Here is a 19,243-nt window from a genome sequence, read left to right on the forward strand (position 1 = left end):
CAGTCGGAAGGGTCGTGACAGTCGCGAAAGTCGTGACGTTCGCGACATTCATGAGGGTCGTGACGGTCGTGATGGTCATTAAAGGCCTGAGGGTTGTGACAGTCGTGATAGTCGTGAAGGGTCGTAAGGATCATGATAGTCGTAAAAGGCGTAGGGTCGTGACATCTTGACGCCCACAAGAGGCGTGACGATCGTGACCAGGTCCAGGTGAAGACGTGATGATCGTGAAAGTTGTTGTTCCCTGATCAAAAGAGTGCGGGAAGCTGCTGCACCCAAGTCGCAACGCGATCTGCGGCGGATCTCGCTCTAAGCGCCACTTCGCTCCACTTTGCGACAAGGCAGGTCTGCGAGAATGACCAAAAGCTAGAGGCCGTTGCTTTTGACACGATGACCTGGCGCGATTGACCAGGATGGCCCTCTCGAGCGCGCATGCCAATCATAGCGAAGGTGTCGCAGTGCTTGCTGAGCAGCGAGGAGATGGTGACAGGCTCTGGGACGGCCGGAGGCTTTCCAAGCAAGGCCATGACCAGGGCCTTGCTCTGGGCCCTCAATGTCACTGGTGGCAAGGGCGGGCGGATGTGCGACATTGCCAGTTCTGGCAGTCTGTCAAGAGCGACCAACCAGTCCTTGAACATTGGGCCTTGCGCAGACCTCAACGCGACCAGCCCCAGAGCAGCAAGGACAATCAAGGGAAGCACAAGCATCCAGCAAATGCTCATCCACCAAGAGCAGCTAGCCCGCTGCACTGCAGCTGCCTCGATTCTTGACTTGAGAGCAGCAAAACAACGCGCATTGTTGCGCTCCCTTTCTGCCCGCTCCTCTGCTGCTTCACGCCTAAGCTTGGCAGAGACTTTGCTCAATTGCGCATCGACAGATTGCCAAAAGGTAGCCAAGTCCCTTGGCATCGCCTCAGATGCTCTCTGGAGAGCTTGGCAAAGATCCTGCAGCTCTTTGCTAAGGGCGTCGATGCGCTCGTTGGCAGCAGGATCTTTCTGGACTTGCATCTGCTCCAGCAAGTCCATGCGCAAGGCGAGGGCATCGTTGGAGGTGTTGATTTCCCCTCAAAGAGCCGCAATATCTTGCTTGACATCAAGGAATGACTCCTTGACGTCTTGTTGGAGCAAGTTGTGCTGATCGCACACTTGCTTCACGTGCTCTCGAGATCACTCACTTGTGGCAAGTCGATACTTTCGGCTTCATCTTTGGCGGGCTGGCCCTGACCGTTGCCATCATCCGTCTGCACGGAAGTGCCAATGGCCTTGTTTACGGCACCGTTAGACGCCTTCGCAACGGGTATCTGACTCTGTGGAGTCTTGCTGTGGTTCCACCCTTACCCTTAGTCTTGGTCTTGACTGGGTGTCCAAAATTAGAGTGGCTCTCGGCACACGCAGAGTCATTGACACTGTTGGAGGGCGCGCTGCCCTTGATCGTCGAATCAGTGGGGCTGCTCGGCGAAGCAGAGCAACTCTGTGGAGTCTTGCTGTGGTTTCCACCCTTACCCTTAGTCTGGGTCTTGACTAGGTGTCCAAAGTTAGAGTGGCTCTCGGCACACGCAGAGTCATCGACGCTGTTGGAGGGCGCGCCGCCCTTGATCGTCGAATCGGTGGGGCTGCTCGGCAAAGCAGAGCAACCACTAGTCACAGCAGCGTACGTTACTTTCGCACTTGGAGGCGAGGCATAAACACTGCTCGCCGAAGGCTTGCGAACAGAAGGGGTACCATCCTTGGGCTATGTGTGTCATGATTCAATTGGGCGAAGGCCGATCAGAGCACTCAGCATGAAGCAAGACGTATTGCTGACCTTGCTAGAAGAGCCAACATTGCTTGGCATGGTGCTGTGGACAATTTTGCCAGCCTCTTTGGGCGTGCTGGTCTTGACCACAGAGCTGCTCTTGCTGGCTTTGACAATGCCAGCGGTGAAGCCACTCTGACTGAGCTGTACACCCTGATGAATGTTGATTGGCGTGATGTTCTTAGAAGCGACAGTGGTGGATGGCGGGGCGCCCTTGGTAGCAACACCATTGGATGGCGTGCCACTCTCAATTGTTGAGCTGGCAGGGCTGTGCAAAGCATTGCTCAAGGGAGCAAGTTGGAACATGCTTCCATGGACTGGTTCCTGGTCTTGAGCTGTGCAAAGACTTCCTCAATGAGGCGAGTTGAACATGCTTTCATGGAGTTGTTCCTGGTCTTGAGCTGTGCAAAGCGTTATGCTGCCCTCGATTGTTGAGCTGATAGGGCAGCTTGGCAAAGCACAGCGGAAAGCGGCAGCAAGCTTGTGCAGAGCATCTTTGAGCTCCACTGACTCCTCCTTTAGACCACTCAAGCCTTTTGAGCCCTCCCTCATTGGCGCCCGTGTCGGAAGAAAGGGTGTTCAGCTCTGCCTGAGGCATTGTCCAGACCAACCTTCAAGTTGCTGCATTTGGTCTTGACGTTGGTGTGAGGTCTGCTCTGCTTAGAGTCTTTGTACAGCACAATTTCGAGATCAGCTTGGACGCTCTTCAGGCCAAGCTGGAAATTCAAAGCTTGTCTTGGCGTTGGACTGAGCGTGCTTCATGTTGTCAAAGTCAAGACAAGGCACCTAGGCATCATCTCTGATGCTGAAAATATTTCCAAAGATGTGATCAATTTGGCTTGGAAAGGGATGACATCCCTCTTGGGTCCAATGAAGCTCGCATTCTCGTCTTTGCCCTCTTCAGAAAGCGTGAAGATGCTTCTTGTGACAATCTAGAAGAGGCTGTCAATGGCATTTGTGAGACTTCTGCCAATTCCGCCAGCTTTTGAGGTCCTCCATAGGCTTCTTTTGGACATACGGGTGAGATGAGTCAGCATAAGCTTCGACTTGCCAAGTATCCCTTCATACATCAAAGCCTCTGTCAAAGAATTCAGGTCACCAGTCGTTCCAGGCCCAGTTCTGGTCCCTGCTGGGGCCATCACGATTGTCAGTATCCATCTTTCCCTGCCAAAAGCTTGGTGTTCTTGGATACTTTTGACTAGGTGAAGGTCTTGAGTGAGCATTTCAATGCCACTTGAAATCTGCCAAGTCTGCTGGACAGCCAAAGTGGCTTGGGCAGAGGGAAGAGGGGTTCCGCGTCTACCTCCCCATGCCAGATAATGCTGGCCCAGCTCTCATGACAGGCAAGTGATGCCTCAAAGACGAGAAATCCAGGTGTTGGCTGGCGTCAAAACAAGATTGGAATGGTAACCTACAGCAACAATGATGCCCTCCAAAAGACTGCACTTCCTCCTGCTGGAAAAGGTGGAGCCTGCCTGACCTAACAATTCACTCATACTTCTTTCCTTCCTCAGCCTTGCGTGTCCACCTTTGTGCCCCTTCCATAAAAAGGCCTTTAGTGTTGAAAAGCTACTCTGACTAGAATTCATCACCAAACCCAAAGTGACCACAGAGACACTCAAAGCCAGGTGTCCATAATTCTGGATGGGGTTGCCCGGACCTTCACCTAAGCAATGAAGGCTGTGCTCCACTCTTGACTTAGCTGGCACAAAGAAGTGGCTGCTGAGCTCTGCATTGTGGACTTAGGTTAAGTCAATTGTGCTTGGAGCAGGCTCGGTTCCCTAAGCTTCAGAGTCTACATTTGAGAAGCCTCTGTGCCCACCCAGATCTCCCAACAATCATGAATCTGCTCTGACCTCAAAGTCAAGACAACTCATGAGTGCTAGCACGTGCTGAACGCGCACGCGCGAACGCGCCCATACGCGCAGTCTTAGGTATGAATGCAGACCAACCCAAGACATACACGCATCAACAAACACCGTTCAAGCCCATCATCCAGCAATGACTCTTGCTGGTGTAGTCATCGGGACTGCCGATCATCTAGACGTGCTGTCACATCATGCCGCCATCTCGCTTTGCTTCAGTGTCTCGATGGCGCAACTTGGAGCTCACGGCCGGCAAGTCGAGCACCGGTAGGCACGAAGAGGTCGGGCTTGGTCTCCCATCCGATCCCAACACTTGCTCCACAATCCTCGGTCTTTGTTCAGATCACTCAGGCTCGCGACTCCTCTTTCGATCCAGCACCTCTTCAACTCACTTGTCCATCATCTACAATGCTTTTGGAGAGCAAGCATTCGGCAAGCATGCTCGGCGTCTCCCCTCTCTCGCAGCTGCACCACCTGGCGCTGGCTCGCTCGCGGATTTTGCGATAGAGACATGGCAAGCCAAGCCTCTGCTTGCGGCAGGCGGGGCGGACGGCGCTATCGCCATTCGTGGCCTACCATTACCTGACCAGGAGAGCTTCGAAGCTCAAATTGAAAGATCAATTCCGTCCTTGGCAGTCAATGGCACTCCTACAGGCCCTGCAACGTCTCTGAGCTGGCATCCCACCAGCAGAGGCATTTTGTTGGCAGGTACCGGCAACGCAGTGCGACTTTGGGACGTACAGAGTACCTCGTCGGACCCCACAACAGAGTTGGACTTGGATAATGTGGGCGTGCTCAAAGCTGCTTGGTCGTGGGATGGCAAGCTGGTGGGCGTGACTAGCAGGGATGCAACTGTGAAGCTGTACGATCCACGAGCATCCTCATTACGACCAGTCTCTTCAGCTCAAGCACACGCTTCGAAGATCAAGCCGACGCGCTTGACCTTCGTCTCAACACACTCCAATGCGCTCTTGACGACCGGCTTCGACGCCATGCGAGCAAGGGAGTGGGCGCTGTGGGATCTCCGCGCTAGCCATTCAGCTGTTGCGAGATCATCTTTGGACGTCAGCACCTCTCCCCTCGAACCAGTCTGCGAGCCAGACAGAGGTCTAATCTTCTTGACCTCCCGCACCTCTACTAATGCTCAATGGCTTGACGTCGGCTCGCAAAGCTCCTCGAGTCCTTCAGCAAGTGGTAGTGTCCCTCTGGGTTTGCCAGCTGGTGGCCCTCTGGTACTCGCTCCGACACACGAGCTGAACGTGATGCGGGGAGAAATCGCAAGACTCGTCATTCCCGGTTTGCCTGGTACGGGAGCGTCCAACGATTGCATCGTGCCCGCATCAATCACCATACCCAGAAGACAATATATCGACTTTCACGCAGACCTCTTCCCTGACTCTATAGATAGGCGTTCGCCTGCCCATGCCACCGCCACGACTTGGCTAAGGGGCGATGACGCTCAATTGAAGAGACGATCAATGGATCCCGACCACGCGCAATGGACCGGCCCGCCTCCTCCACCGGGCGCCATGGAAACTTCTAGCGCTCTGACACCCAAATCAGCGGCTGCAGCTAGCACAGATGCTACTTCCGCCGCTCTGGAATCAAGACAAGATTTTGCAGCTCTGGCCGCTCGGAACGGAGATCGAGCGTCGGCGATTCGCGCACCGGCACCTACTGTCAAAGACCGGTCGCTGGATGATTGGGAGCAAAGTCCATCTCACAATTCGACAACAGAGGCTGTCCCGAGCGATGTTGCAGCAGAGGCAGCAATCGTGCGCAAGACTGCAACGTCGGACTCGGTTGACCCACCAGCGGCGGCCAGCACCAGCGTTCCACCACCCAGCAAGAGACAATTTCCTACATCCGCTCTCAAATCATCTACAGCAGGCATGCCTCGATGGTCTCGACGCTTCATCGCTGGTCAGACACCCCTCATTGCTGCGCATCAAAATTTGGCTTCGCTGGACATTTCGCGGGCTCCCGATGCACGAATGTTGGCGGTCAGTACCGAACTCTTTGTCTTCCCTGTGAGCGGCCCCGGTGGAAGACTGGGTGTACAGAGAATTTCGCAGACTGGTCGACTGCCGTCTCCCACGCCTGCGTTATCAAACGGCAGCCTGCTCTTGGACTTCGTCATCGATCAGTTCAACCCCCGAAAAGTCATTACCGCTGCCGAAGATGGTCTGATACGCGTCTGGGATGTGCCTGATGACCAAGAGGCCGCAGAATTGCCGGAGTCTATGAGCACTCCTTCCACACAATTTACTCTTCCCGGCGGAGGCAGGAGCGGAGAGCTTGCCACACATCCACACGCTCAAGGGCTCTTGGCTGTAGGACCGACAGATCCTGAAGGGTCACTGCACGTTCTAGATATTAGTGAGCCGAGCAGCCAGCGGGCAATATCGCTCGACATTCCTGGTGGAGGAGCTTTCAGCCTTGCGTGGAGTCCCAATGGCAAGCGTCTTGTGGTCGCAGGCAAGGACAAGACGCTGCGTATCGTCAATCCGCGAGCAAAGCTAGAATCCGCCAGCCACATTGCTGCTAGTGCGGAAGCACACACCAGTTCCCGCAGCTTCCGAGCGATATGGCTATCTGATGAGGTGCTGCTGACGGTTGGACACGGTGCAGGCTCAGTGAGAGAGCTGCTGGTGTTCCACTTGACTCTGGATTCGTCAAGTAGCTCTGCGACACTCAGGCGGATTGCTCGACAAGGTCTCGACGTCTCTCCTGCAGTGCTGTTCCCTCATTGGGATCGGGATACAGAAGTGCTCTGGCTATGGTCGAAGGGCGAAAGGTCCATATCCTCTTTTGAGATCAGACTTGCTTCTATTACCAGCGCTTCGGCCAGTCACAGCAGTGCAAGTGACATCTTCACGACATTACCAGCGTTCCAACACTCGCAGCCCCAGCTCGGTCTCGCATTCTTGCCAAAGGCCTCTGTAGATGTCCGCAGCGTGGAGATCGCCTCCGCTGTCAGGTTGTCGCGCACAGAGTTGCAGCGCGTCTCGTGGAGAGTGCCGAGAGCCAGAGTAGAATTCTTTCAGGATGATGTCTTTGTGCCGACGCGGGACGAGACCGTATCGTTGCTAACGGCGAAGGAATGGCTCGAGGGGCAGGATGCACTGGTGGATCACACATTGATAGATCTCAAGCCCTCAGATATGACGCCGCGTAAGTGCAATGCTCAACACAGCCCAATGAATTTTGCCGTCCATGCGCGACTGAGGAGCTCATCTCCCTTGACTGTACACCCTGCATGCAGTATCACGAGCACCCGCACCTACGCAGACCTCGCACCTGCCCAAAGGACCTATCAAGCGCCAAGAAACGGAGAGCGAGCGCAATGACAAAATCCTTTCGTCCGTGAGTCAACATCATACCTTCCTTGCACGGAGCGGCTGGAGCTCACTCTGCAGGCACCACGTCTTCGCTTCAGGTCTTTGCGAAAGCTAAGCTGGACGAGGCCGATCGAGCAGATCCGAGTGCGAGGAACGCTGCTGCAAGGAGGGCACCGGATGATGATGATTGGGGCAGCGACTAGGTTTCGTAGATCGGGGCATCCCTCCATCTGGCTCTGCCCTCGAAATGCATGCATTTGGCTGATGCTTCCTGGAATCCCTTGTAGTACCACGCCGAGCTTGGGTTGTCGTCCGTCAAAGATTCACGCGTCGGTGGAGTTGCGAAGGTTTGCGCGGGCACTGCACGCGGATCAACGTCGCATCTCGGCTTTGGTAAGGTCCCTCGCAGTTAAGACAGGGATCGACGGCACCTGGGGTCGCCCAAGTTCAATCACGAGACTTGACCACTTTTGCGTCCCGTTCTTGGGCTTGAGAGCAAGTGCGTGAACTCAAGGTTAAGATGCGCTACTTTCCCAGCGCATCTCGAGATCTCGCTGACAGCGCAGTAAGGGTATGACGGCTTGCTGCACACGGCACGACGAAGATCAACCAAGGAAATTGGCAGCGAGTGACGATTGATTCACGTTTGTGTGGAGAGGAAAGCGGCGCAACTCAAGCGCGCGACCCTGCAGGCATACTGATCGGCCCTGCATCCACGCCAGGTCATTTTTTAGATTCCGCGCTAGGCTAGACAGTCGCCTCTAGGGAGCGTGCCGAGACGGCAGCCGCACCTCGATCGCGGAGTCTCATCCCGATGGACCTCGGAACCGGATGCGCTTTAAACGCGAATGGCAGCAGGGAACGTTCGCAGCAATGATATCAGCTGAGGGACCAGAAGGACTAAGGACTTGGAGAGTGAGTGTCGAAGAGAGTTTCAAATGGGATTACGCTGGTGGCATGACGCCTTGAGACATCCTACCACATCTCATGCAAAGCTTCTTCTTGAGGCTCCACAATCTGAGCGCAATCCCCCTTCGTCAGACATCGACCGCCAAGCGTGGGACCTTGGCTCCCAAGACTCGGCGAGGTGGTCATTCTGATCAGCCAAGAGCGAGGGGCGACAGGCAAGGATTGCACACCACGAGAGATCTACGATACGTTTCGTCTATCCTTGGCGCGCTCAAGCTGGCCTTTGTGCCGGCCAGCTTGGCGCCGTTAAGGAGTTGGGAGCTTGGAGGGGTGTATGTTGGTCACACATCAAGCGCAGGAGCGCGTTGACCTTCGCCTTGAGGAAAGCAGAGCGCGCGCAATTGGCCAGCAGCAAGAATGTAAGAGCTCCCGATTCGGTTCATGCAGCTGTGGTGGCTTGCGCGTGCGGGGATCCAAAGCGCGGATTCGACGCTAAGCGTAGGGGCCGAAGCGATGCGCGTCGCATGCTTTATGCAAAGTCCAGAATCAGCTGATTGAGCGATCCTGCACTCGGGGAGTGACTGTCACCCTACTTACTGTACGTGCCTCTTCCGCTCGCAGCTCCACCTCCTCATCCTTAGCAGGCACTCGAGGGCTACGTTGATCGAATCCCGCTTGCCGGATAGCCTACGTAGCTCACAATCGCTTGCCGGAAATGCGACCAGCTTCGATGTCCAGCCGTGGCTCTCTGCGGCGCGCCAAGTTGACCACCTCCACTTTCGAAAGCAAACAACAGTCAGGTCAGGGTCTCTCATCTAGCGCGAGGCGACACTGTCAATCAGTGACGAGCGGTCTGATGCTCGGGCTCTATGACGATTGTTCAGCGGTAGCGCCACATCGGTAGAGATCCGCCTCTGACGACAGTCATGAGGGCCCAGCAGGGCCAAATTGAACACTCGCTTGACCTTGACGGAACAACTTGAGCGGACAGGGCGCTGAGGAACGTTCTACACTCGAGGACGGGAAAAGCCCTCGGCCGCCATGCCGCGATTTGACAAAACCCCGAACGCTGTTCTCCGTCAATAAGGACTGCGCAACGCGATCGAGGCGTCGATTCCTGTGACATGGTGGGTGGGTGCGCTCCGACTCAGACTTACGACTATGAATCTAACCAGCAGGTTGCAGGTGCTTCGCGCCAGATGAAGGGGTGTCGAGGTGCCAGGCATATGAAATTACAAAGAGCGCGGGATGAGTGCAAGCTCAATTTCGTGCACTGCACTCCTTCACAACGGGATCTGATGTTGACATAAGCCGAATGCAGGGTCGTGGCAGGGTGGTCAAAGCTATATAGAGGGAGCCACATGTCGACAACGTTCTCCGACCCGCTTCACTTCACCACATCACGTTCAGCTGTACTTTGTGCCACAGCATCACCCTCCTCACCATCCTGCAGCAGCTAGCTACGATGCAATTCCTTTCCGTCCTCTTGGCCGCTCTGGCCGCCGCTGGTAGCGCAGCTGCAGCCCCATCTTTCACTCTGTCCAACGGCTTCCCTAACCCCGACCCTCAAGCCCTTGCTTCCATCCAAAAGCAAGCCGGTGGCTCTCTCCCCAACACCCCTTTGCCCACCGAGCTCAAGGCTGACTCTATTCAAACCCTCCAAGTCATTGCAACCAACGAGATCTTCGAGGTCGCCTACTTCTCGAGCTTGCTCAAGAACGTCACCAACAACGTCGAGGGTTACACCGACTTTGCCGGACAGTCCCGCGAGTATGTCATTGCCAGCTTGAAGGCCATCCGCGCTGTGAGTGTTGAAGTATTGCACCGAGTGTCTTCCCGGAATTCTAACTTGTCTTTCGAATCCTTTTGCAAACACAGCAAGAGGAGCTGCACGCCATCGGCGCCAACGCGATCCTGTCCTCCGCTGGCGCAAAGACGATCGGAGCTTGCGAGTACAAGTTCCCAGTAAGCGACTTCAAGTCGGCCGTTGTGCTCGCCAACACCTTCACCGACCTGGTTCTGGGTGCTCTGCAAGGAGCTTCCAAGACTTTTGCCGTCGATGGTGGACAGTCAGCCGAGGGTCTCGTCAGCCTCCTCGGCTCCATCATTGGACAGGAGGGTCAGCAAGATGGAGCCTACAGGCTCATTCAGAAGAAGGTGCCCTCTTCCAGCCCTTTCTTGACCGCTGCTAGCGGTGCGTTGGCCTTCAACGCCGTTGCGCAAATGTTCATCGTGCCCGACTCTTGCGGACCCAACTCCAACGTTTCGTCCATCGGTGTCCCCAGCTTCGACAAGCTCTCGCTCGCAAAGGGTGTCAAGCCAAGCAGCAGCTCAACCTCGCTCAAGTTCACCACCAACACCAAGACGGATCTCAACGGTGCTCACTTGGCCTACATCAGCGGCCAAAACAAGCCCGTCGTCGTTGCTGTCAAGAATGTCAACAAGCAAGGCTCTTCCACCACCTTTGAGGCTAGCTTCCCCTTCGAGAAGAAGAACTTCAGCAACGGCCTCACCGTCGCTGCATTGGTCAAGAACAACGGTCCCTTCGCCGATTCCGCCGCGGTCACCAACAGCACCTTCGCTGGACCTGGCCTCATCGTGGTCGACTAAAAATTTCACCGTCGCCCCCAAACGTCCCTGCCATCCGCGTGAACCATCTCGCGCTGGCAACTTCTATCCCCTCTTTGCGCAGGCTCATCTCCAGTACCATACCTGATGCTCTTGTAATGCATTGCATTTAGCTGTGTCCACCGCCATTCCGTCTGAAGCCCATTGTCGCGCACGCGCGCCTCGCACACTGCACGTTTCGTCGCCATGAGCACATCTCCAGCGTTTGATATCGCAACGGTGTCATTGGCGGGCAAGGCGAGCTTTGTATGGGAGTGCGTCATCTCTCAAATGTTCTTGCCGTAGTCTGCAGCGCTCTCGTGGGATTTTGCTTCGGTCAACTTTCGAGCTGCCTTGACCATATCTTCTTGAATGATGTAATCTCTGCGTGCATGGCAAGGATGTTCGATATCAGTACACGAGTACAGCAGTGAAATCACGCCTCATGCAGGGCCACCGTCTTGAAGCGCAGTAATCGCGTCATTGCCACGCACCTGTCATCTCTAATCGCAAACATGCCCGCTTCCGTCACCACGTTCCGCAAATCTGCAGCGTTGAAGCCATCAGACAATTTGACGATGGCCTCGTAATCACTGTAGGATGGCGTTGAGAAGACATGAGCCTGAGGGGTACATCGAGCGCAGCCGTCGGACATACGGAGTGCAAGCCACTCACAGCTCGTCTTTCTTGGCGACAGGCCTCGCGTGAATCTTGAGGATGTCCAAACGCGCCACCTCGTTCGGCAATGGGATCTCAATTTTTCGGTCGATACGACCTGGTCTCATCAGAGCAGGGTCCTACGGGCGCGCCTGGAGTCAGCTCATTGCCACAGAACGATTTCATCATCACGGACTCACGAGCGTGTCTGGTCTGTTCGTAGCAAAGATGATCTTTGTCTTGCCAAGGTAGTCGAATCCGTCCATTTGATTCAGAAGCTACAAATTGATGTAGCATGAAGAGTTGGACGTCAGTCGCCGATTGCGGTGCTCGCACGCTTTTGCCTTCACTCACCTCCATCAAAGTTCTCTGAATTTCTCGATCTGCACTCGTGCCCTCGCTAAAACGCCTTCCACCGATAGCGTCAATCTCGTCCATGAAGATGATTGTCTGAACAAGTCTTAGTCGGAGTCAGCCTCCGTTGCTTCCCAATAAAGAGGCGCAGCTTTCTGTAAAGTCTCCTGAAGATCGGCCACGCGATCCGACTCACAGGTTCGTGCTCTTTGGCATAGCCAAACATTTCGCGCACCAATCTGGCACTCTCTCCGATGTACTTGTCGACGATGGCGCTTGAAACAACTTTAAGGAAGTTTGTGTCGAGCGTGGCTGCAACTGCTCTTGCGAGCAGAGTCTTGCCCGTACCGGGAGGTCCGTACAGCAGAACGCCTTTTGGGGGCTTGATTCCTACTCTCAAGAAAAGCTCTGGATTGAGCAGAGGCAATTCGATGACCTACACAAGCGAGGCGAGAAGCGGCCCGTCAGCTCTGAACTTTTTGTATGAGACCTCAGCTGGCTAGCGCGGGTGGCTGCGTACTGCCGGCGTACTACCACCCGGCAGAACTACCACCAATAAGAAGCCGTCCATGCTAGCCTACGTGCACCCGCCTCACCTCTCTCAATTCCCTGATCTGCTCTTGCAAGCCACCGATACCAGCAAAGTTGGCATCACCGGGGTCTTCCATGCTCATGTTGTATACCAACGGGTCGACCTCACGTGGCAGAATGCGCATGATGGTAAGGGTGGTCATGTCGAGACTGACTCGCACACCTTGCTTCAACTTGTGCTTGGGCACAGTGGAGCGGATGCCAACCACGTAACGAGGTCCTGAGGATGCTTTGACGATGACTACGGGATGGGGACGTAAACGTGCGCATGAGCAGGATGTGCACCGCCAGGCTTACGCTTGCGCTCGCAACTCACACCTCTCGTCGTCGAGCTGCTTCAGCACCTCGCCGATAATCTGCCCCACCGACTGCAAAGCCTTGATATCATCCTCCGTCTTGTCGTAGTCCTTTTCCAGATCACGCAGCCCAAAACGCACTGTCGCGTGTGGGTTGAGCGTGATGATATCAGCGAAAGTACTATGCCCTTGGCTTTGCTGTGAACGCGTGATGATGAATCATCACACTCACGCTTCTTTAACCCCTCCGATAGATCTTCATGCTGCTTCAGAGCCTTCTTGTACGACTTGAGCGCTCCCTCTTTGCGAGGGTCGCCAGGTGCTAGCGAGCCTGAAGCACCATTTGATGAGCCTGCAGCGGGCACTGCGCTGCTGTCCGCCATCCTTTTGATCTTATTACGCGTGAGAGCTGGGACCAGATTTTGCTGTACGAGATCGCGTGAGGTCTCTGCAGACGGCCAAGGCGGATGCAGACGGGGCAAGCGATGTAGAGCAGCGATGTCTAGCTCCCAATGAGGCCAATGGATGTTGCCAGGTCAGCAAGTGTAAGTGCAAAGGGTGATGATGGAGAGCTAGGCTGCTGCGCCTTTGCGAGAGATGGCGAGTCTGTGCGTGCACATCGCTGCCCGCCCAAGTGGAGACGCGCAAGCGGCCCATGAGAACGCGCACGGCGGCGAGCGGGCATGGCTGCAGTCAGAGTGTGGCGCGCAAGACTATCTCCCGCGCGAGATGTGAACAGGTGAGCCAAAGTCACGAGTCGTGAGTCTCTCTCTCAGCTATAGCTGCAGCCTTTTGTATGGCGGGCGCGCGAGCGTGCACGGCATCACGCGCCGGCGCCACCGCCACGGGACAAGGAATTTGTGATCTCAAGTCGTCCGCAACGTTCGCACACGAGCAAGACTCGACTCAAGACTTGATTTTGCACATCACTGTGACTCTTTCAAGCCATTCCTGATACAGCAAACGTGCGTTATACACCCGCTACAACACACTCACAGGTGTCATCAAGCTTCGCTGCCCTGATCGAATTCGCCACCAAAGGACACTCGGTGCTGACGCTCGCAGCGTCTTTTATCGCATCCGCATCTTCGCGCAGCTGCACGCCCGCCGACATCGGTGGTGAGCACAAAGGAGAAGAAGGGCAACGGATTGGCATCGATGGAAAGCTGGTTCCCGCAAACGCTTTCTTAAGGAGCTTTGTCACCTGCGATACTCGCTCTCCTCCCTCATCCTCTCTCGAGCGCCGCATCGCAGCGCTCTTCCTCCATTCATCATTCGCGCCAGATTAGTTAGACGGCTCTCCTCGACGCTCGACTCCAAACATGTAGTCACGCAAAGCAGCGTCGGGGTAGCATCGGCATCGCCGTCATCACGCTCGCATCGCCACTTCAGGTCATACAGCGCTGCATCAGCTATCGACGAGTCTTCTGATGCCAGGCGAAGCGACACCGATGCCCAGGCTTGGAGACACTCTGCATCTCCTTCCTCATCTCGGTCACGTACTGCCGTGAGGGAGCATTCGTGGGAAGATCCTTGGTCCCTCATGGCCTCTGACTTGTCCACGTGGAACGACCATCGCGAGCCCGAAGTGCAGGGAATGCCATTCTACTCCAGACCCTCCACGCCGTCGACTCCCAGCTATACGCGGACCGTGTCCAGACCAGCCACAAAGACGTGGACCGCCAGAGTGTTGGCCCATCCATCTCCTGTGTCAGCATCCCCTGACCCCTTGCAGCGCTGGGATTGGAGAAAGAGAGCAGAATCTAGAGGTGGAGAAATGACGCCAAGGACGCGTGTCAGCCCTTCCAGCTCCATCGTCAAGGGAGTCCGGGATCACGAGCCAGAGCGGGAAAGGTTGCTGCAAGAGATCCAGGTCTATCGCGAAGCGCAGTTGCAGCTTCTGGATTTGGAAAGAGCGACTACGCAGCGCACTTTGCGAGATCGACGATCATGGACGATCGGACGACTGTGCGAAACTGGTCAAGCAATGGATGGTCTGACCGCTTATTGGAGAGCCAGCAAGAGGTACGGTCAGCGCGTAGCTGTGTTCGCCCGTCCAGCCAGAGCACCGCTGGGTTGGAGCAGATTCTCACAAGGAGACCTATGCGAGCTCTTTCCATCCGCCGAAGACCCAAAGGCCTTTCATCCTCTCAAGGCCGAGTACAAGAAGGAGAGCTTAGAGGGAGCTCAAGAGAAGAAGCAGAAGCCCAAGATCCATACCGCTACCGTTTTGAGCGTCGCTCCGGATCGTATCACTTTGCTCTTTGACAATCTCAACTCATCGGTGGATCTCGAGGGCTGCGCATCCTGGACCTTGATGCAAGGCGAGAACCTGTTGGTATACAAGCGCACCGCCAAAGCTTTGGACGTCATGTCAAACGATCTGGAGAATCAGTACAAAGCGCCGAGGAAGCGGGCAGATGACTCGTACGCTGAGTACATACTCAGCGGGACATCCGTGGCCGATGCGCTGCTGGGTTTAGCGCCAGCGGAAGGTGCGAGCGCTTTCGCTGGTGATCAGCGATTAGCAAGCTGGGTGAGAAGGAGGCTTCGGCCAGGTCCGATACTGCAAATGGAAGGTGATCCCGGATTGGGTCTCAATGAAAGTCAAGAGAGGGCGGTCGCCACCATGCTGGGAAACAGGCTCAGTCTGGTGCAGGGTCCCCCCGGTACCGGAAAGACCCGGACGATCGTCGCAGCAATTCAATTGCTAAAGCAGCACTTCGAAGTCCCTCAGCCCATCTTGTTGTGCGCGCACACCAACGTCGCTGTGGACAATCTAGCAGCGGGCGCACTACAAGCTGGTCTCAAAGTGATCAGAGCTGGATCTTCGGCCCGCACCAGATCGGACCTGAACGGCACGACACTGGATGATGCGATCGATAAGCATCCCGAGAAGCCTCGGCTTGATCAGATCAGAGCGGATGTCGGGAGAGTGCGGCAGGCGATCTCGGAGGCAGAAGCGGCGTCTCAAGGCGGCCTAAGCTCCAACTTCCAAATGTGGAAGAGCCTACAATTTGGCAACTCTGCCTCATCGACATCGAAAGGGGAAGATGTTTCTGCTCTCAAGGCACGCATCATGAAGCTGCGAGGACAAATGTACAATTTGGAACAGCAGATGATCACGGAAGCCTTGAGAGAGGCAGATGTGGTGTGTTGCACCGCCGTCGCTTCATGCTCCAACCGCCTCACTCCTATCGACTTTCCGGTCGTATTTTTCGACGAAGGGAGCATGGCTACTGAAGCTACCAGCCTGATTCCTCTGATGAAGGGCTGCAGGCATCTGGCGCTCATTGGTGACCACAAGCAGCTCCCACCAGTCGTCACAAATTTTGAGGCCAGGCAGAAAGGAGCGTCTCTGAGTTTGTTCGAAAGGCTGATCAATAGAGGAGATGTCCCTAGCACCATGCTCGGTGTGCAGCATCGGATGCACCCAGACATTGCAGCTTTCCCCAATCGAGCATTCTATCAAGGAGCGCTGGAAGATGGCGAAGATGTACATGTTCTCGAACCTCTTCAGTCCGAGTACCTACCACAGGTCGAGTCATCTGAACATGGTCAGACTCACTCTAACCTTTCGGCAAGAGTATCGTTCATTAGTCACGAGCACAAAGAGGAGGCGCTCGATAAGTCGACGATCAATATCAAGGAGGCGCAAATAGTTGCTCGGGTGCTGGCCGACTTGTTGATTCGCAACCCTTCATTGCGGGGAGAAGATATTGGCATCGTTGCTCCTTATGCGGCTCAAGTGCGCCACTTTCAACAGATGCTAAAGCAATGGACCTCCTCTTCTAGCGCAAGGAGCGCGCGGGACTTTCTGCAAGATCTGTTCGGCGAAAAGCACAGAGCTAGGGCGTCGCAACTGTCCAAGGTCGAAGCGCACACTGTGGACGGGTTCGAGGGCAGGGAAAAGGAAGCCATCATCTTCTCGTCTACACGTGCTGGCGAAGAAGGCTTTGTAGGATTCTTAGCAGACTCGAGACGTCTTTGCGTCGCTTTGACAAGGGCGAAGAGAGCACTTTTCGTTGTGGGAAACATCGAGACTTGGCGCAATGCCAGATTGAGCGAGAGGGGGGCTTCGAGCGTGGAGAGTGCGGATGTCAAGGTGCTGCACTCGTATGCCGAGTGGATCGAGGATTGCGGGATGCTAGTGCATGCTCAGGCCGAAGAAGAGCTGGCGCAAAACCAGGAACAGCAGAATGCCCCATCAGAGTGATACACTCCCGGAACGCGTACTCCTGCAAGCATTCAATCAATATACCAAGGTCGGTGCTTTTCGTCTGAAATGGCCGCCGTCATTGCCATAGGATGTGATATTCGAGATCAGCGGCGGCTTGCTACAGCCTCTGATTAGGCCTACACGGAAGAGCCAGGGAATACCCATGAGAATACATGTGAGAAAGTGAAAAGTTGTCCGGGGAAGGTGAACGTTTGTGGCGAGGCAAGACTGCGCTGCACTCGATCACAAGCGTTGAGCGTCTTGGCCGAGCTTCTCGATAGCAGCAGCCACCTTCATCTTGAGGTTGGCCACGTCCAAAGCTGCAGATTCCAATTCCCTATGCAAGGCCAGACGATGTTGTTCATCATTCTGCTTTGCAGTCTGCAGTTGCCTCTTGAGGGAGGAGAGTCTAGCTTCGGCATGCTGCATGGCCAGATGACCGGCTTGCTGCATCTGGAGCAGTTTAGCTTCATCGTCTGCTTTCTTGCTCTCGATGGCTTGATGCTCCGAACCGTTGACCTGAGAGCGCAGGCGTAGCAAGGCACGCGGTCAGTCTCATTCTCTCGAACGCCACACATAGCAGCGCTACTAACCGCTAGCGTCTCCTCAAAGATTTCCTGCTGCCTGTCCAGTCGACCCTGCAATGCGATGTGCGTTTCCCGCACGGCAGTGAGCTCTTCCGAGATTCTGTCCACATTGTCCTGAGCAACCAAGCACTCCTCGCAGATCTTCTTGAACTTTTCGACCTCTCGCGATCTCAGCCGCTCGATCGCAGGTTTGATCAGACTCTTGATGTCTACACCGGGCGGGAGCATGGATGAGGGATTGCGGGGCACGATTTCCAGCTCCTGCAACTGGCTGCCGGATCCATCCTTGAGGTCGAGGGGGAAGAGTCCCACCTTGCGTGCAAGAGAATTGAAAGTCTTGAACAGCTCTTCAACTCTAGATTGAAGCTTTGACACCTCCAGTTCAAGGTTCCAAGACCTCTTCGCCGCTTCGTTGTTCTCCTCTGCGATATCGTGCGACTGCTTGAGGAGGTTCTCCTTCTCTTTGGTCATGGCGTCGAAATCGGACTCTGAAATACCTTGCGAGTCGACCTGCTTCTTGAGCGTAACAGCTTCTTGCTCTGCGCGCTTGAGCTCAGTCAACTTCTGCTCGATCTGCTCGTTGAGCGCCTTCAGCGTGCCCTTGGACTTGGCCAGCTTGGGCAACAGAATGTCATCCCGATACTTGATGAACTTGGTGATGTCCCCTTCCAGCAGCTCCTTCTCGCGCGTCTGCTTCGTCAGTGGTGAGTCGTGATCGGTGTACTCTCGGAGTTGTTGATCCAACTTGAGCTCTTCAGACTCGAGCTCTTCCACCTGTTTCGTAACACCAGCATTGCGCTCAGCAAAGATCTGATCCAGCGCTGCCACTTCGTCTGGGAAAGTATCCTGATTCTGCCAGAACTTGTCGTAGCATTCCCACAAGAACTTGTAGAATAGCTGCTGATCGTCTTGCTCGTCTTCGAGCTCGCGCTCCAAGGGGCCAGCACCGCCGTACTTGGTATCGTTGGCAAAGGTGCTGTTCATGCAAACGATCCAGTCGAGCATGGCCACGATGCTGGGCCAATTCTGCGCGCTGCCAGCTGCACCCAGCTTCATCTTGCTCAGATCTCCGATGAGCGGGTATTTGATATCGTTGAGCAGCGAGATGATCTCATCCGCTTCCCTCTTGTTGTCCTTTGTAAAGGTGTACGTGTTGTCGATGGACTTGTTGTAAATGTGCCTGAACATGGAAAGGAAATGCGTCTGCGTCGGATCGTTCATGGATTTGTGGGAAAAGCCGGGTGCGCTGAAGCCGGTCCTCTGCAAAAAGTCGAATACGCGCTCCTTGACTTCCTCCATGAATGGACGAGATCGCAGTGGTCTCGGTTCGGTCAGCGCTCTGACGCTGTGAATGCCTGGACCCATTCCTGGGGCCATGGACTGTCTTCCGCCGATCGATCTACGCATGGCACTGCGATGAGAAAGCGCAACGGTCAGCAGCTGCAGCGATCCATCTGTGTTGAGGAGTGACTTACTTTGGCGTGGGTCCACTGACGCTTTGTCTGCCTGCCACGCTGCCCGCCGCGCTGGACCTCATGCCCATTCCCATGCTTCTGGATCCATACGGTGTGGCCTGGACGGACGATTGTCCATCATCGTGCTGCTGAGTGCTTTGTCGATAGCTCATAGGCGCGCCACTAGATCTAGGCGCCGAGCTGCCCAATCCTCCCGCTCCCGCACTGCTCATTCCCAATCGAGATCCTTCTCCTCCCGCTCCTCCCAATCTGCCAGGTGCCAAGGAAGCGCGGGCAATGCTCGACTGACGGGGCAGCATGGATGCTCCGCCATTGCCTCCTGCTCCGTACGTCTTGGATGATTTGAGAGCTGAAGCAGGAGCTGCTGGTTGCTGCCAATTGTTCTCTACCGAAGCCAGCGTCGAACGACGCCCTGCTCCGCCTTGCGACATGATTCAGGACGCGCGGGTGCGCACTGTGGAAAACGGTGGGTGGGATGCGATGGGAAAAGGGATTGGAATACAGATCTTCCGACAGAAGTGACAAGCGAAATACGCCGTGGCTGAGTGGAT

The 19,243-nt window shown here is 55.3% G+C and overlaps 7 protein-coding genes across 7 annotated transcripts; 3 read left to right on the forward strand and 4 right to left on the reverse strand.

Annotated features, from left to right (window-relative positions):
* Positions 1-245: 245 nt before the first annotated feature.
* IE81DRAFT_328524 (hypothetical protein) lies at positions 246-2,389 on the reverse strand (the record flags this gene model as incomplete). The annotated part of the gene is made up of 7 exons (XM_025515108.1): positions 246-1,004; positions 1,172-1,316; positions 1,388-1,609; positions 1,652-1,728; positions 1,801-2,059; positions 2,110-2,192; positions 2,303-2,389. 7 exons carry the CDS (start codon positions 2,387-2,389, stop codon positions 246-248), a joined length of 1,632 nt encoding a protein of 543 aa, XP_025371804.1.
* Positions 2,390-3,772: 1,383 nt separating this feature from the next.
* IE81DRAFT_320946 (DUF1900-domain-containing protein) lies at positions 3,773-7,301 on the forward strand. Its single transcript, XM_025513184.1, has 3 exons — positions 3,773-6,830; positions 6,922-7,022; positions 7,096-7,301. Exons 1-3 carry the CDS (start codon positions 3,851-3,853, stop codon positions 7,198-7,200), a joined length of 3,186 nt encoding a protein of 1,061 aa, XP_025371805.1. The 5' UTR covers positions 3,773-3,850; the 3' UTR covers positions 7,201-7,301.
* Positions 7,302-9,046: 1,745 nt separating this feature from the next.
* IE81DRAFT_250634 (putative sexual development protein) lies at positions 9,047-10,733 on the forward strand. The gene is made up of 2 exons (XM_025511312.1): positions 9,047-9,710; positions 9,785-10,733. The coding sequence occupies exons 1-2, from the start codon at positions 9,372-9,374 to the stop codon at positions 10,514-10,516; spliced, it is 1,071 nt and encodes a 356-aa protein (XP_025371806.1). The 5' UTR covers positions 9,047-9,371; the 3' UTR covers positions 10,517-10,733.
* On the reverse strand, positions 10,625-13,149 carry IE81DRAFT_320949 (putative RPT4-26S proteasome regulatory subunit). Its single transcript, XM_025513185.1, has 9 exons — positions 12,644-13,149; positions 12,432-12,551; positions 12,121-12,356; positions 11,721-11,960; positions 11,525-11,620; positions 11,371-11,448; positions 11,189-11,310; positions 11,008-11,106; positions 10,625-10,897 (listed from the first exon to the last, which is right to left on the reverse strand). Exons 1-9 carry the CDS (start codon positions 12,792-12,794, stop codon positions 10,801-10,803), a joined length of 1,239 nt encoding a protein of 412 aa, XP_025371807.1. The 5' UTR covers positions 12,795-13,149; the 3' UTR covers positions 10,625-10,800.
* IE81DRAFT_250688 (hypothetical protein) lies at positions 12,638-13,153 on the reverse strand. The gene has a single exon (XM_025511313.1). The coding sequence runs from the start codon at positions 13,066-13,068 to the stop codon at positions 12,808-12,810; it is 261 nt and encodes an 86-aa protein (XP_025371808.1). The 5' UTR covers positions 13,069-13,153; the 3' UTR covers positions 12,638-12,807.
* Positions 13,154-14,188: 1,035 nt separating this feature from the next.
* On the forward strand, positions 14,189-16,627 carry IE81DRAFT_286866 (P-loop containing nucleoside triphosphate hydrolase protein; the record flags this gene model as incomplete). Its single annotated transcript, XM_025511690.1, has 1 exon — positions 14,189-16,627. The coding sequence occupies one exon, from the start codon at positions 14,189-14,191 to the stop codon at positions 16,625-16,627; it is 2,439 nt and encodes an 812-aa protein (XP_025371809.1).
* A 246-nt stretch (positions 16,628-16,873) lies between these two features.
* Positions 16,874-18,594, reverse strand: IE81DRAFT_333594 (hypothetical protein; the record flags this gene model as incomplete). The annotated part of the gene is made up of 2 exons (XM_025515378.1): positions 16,874-17,149; positions 17,224-18,594. 2 exons carry the CDS (start codon positions 18,592-18,594, stop codon positions 16,874-16,876), a joined length of 1,647 nt encoding a protein of 548 aa, XP_025371810.1.
* Positions 18,595-19,243: the final 649 nt, after the last annotated feature.

This window comes from Ceraceosorus guamensis (assembly GCF_003144195.1).
Source record: "Ceraceosorus guamensis strain MCA 4658 unplaced genomic scaffold IE81scaffold_9, whole genome shotgun sequence".
In the NCBI taxonomy this organism is placed as follows: domain Eukaryota; kingdom Fungi; phylum Basidiomycota; class Exobasidiomycetes; order Ceraceosorales; family Ceraceosoraceae; genus Ceraceosorus; species Ceraceosorus guamensis.

Bases quoted from the DNA above. Each gene is read 5' to 3' on its own strand.
- IE81DRAFT_250688 (XM_025511313.1), bottom strand. From the start codon at position 13,068: ATGGGCCGCTTGCGCGTCTCCACTTGGGCGGGCAGCGATGTGCACGCA.
- IE81DRAFT_320949 (XM_025513185.1), bottom strand. From the start codon at position 12,794: ATGGCGGACAGCAGCGCAGTGCCCGCTGCAGGCTCATCAAATGGTGCT. The intron at 11,961-12,120 runs GTGAGGCGGGTG...TCGCTTGTGTAG, and splicing joins AGATCAGGGAATTGAGAGAG to GTCATCGAATTGCCTCTGCT. The intron at 10,898-11,007 runs GTGCGTGGCAAT...CCATGCACGCAG, and splicing joins TTTGCGATTAGAGATGACAG to AGATTACATCATTCAAGAAG.
- IE81DRAFT_250634 (XM_025511312.1), top strand. From the start codon at position 9,372: ATGCAATTCCTTTCCGTCCTCTTGGCCGCTCTGGCCGCCGCTGGTAGC. The intron at 9,711-9,784 runs GTGAGTGTTGAA...TTGCAAACACAG, and splicing joins GCTTGAAGGCCATCCGCGCT to CAAGAGGAGCTGCACGCCAT.
- IE81DRAFT_320946 (XM_025513184.1), top strand. From the start codon at position 3,851: ATGCCGCCATCTCGCTTTGCTTCAGTGTCTCGATGGCGCAACTTGGAG. The intron at 6,831-6,921 runs GTAAGTGCAATG...CCCTGCATGCAG, and splicing joins GCCCTCAGATATGACGCCGC to TATCACGAGCACCCGCACCT. The intron at 7,023-7,095 runs GTGAGTCAACAT...TCTTCGCTTCAG, and splicing joins ATGACAAAATCCTTTCGTCC to GTCTTTGCGAAAGCTAAGCT.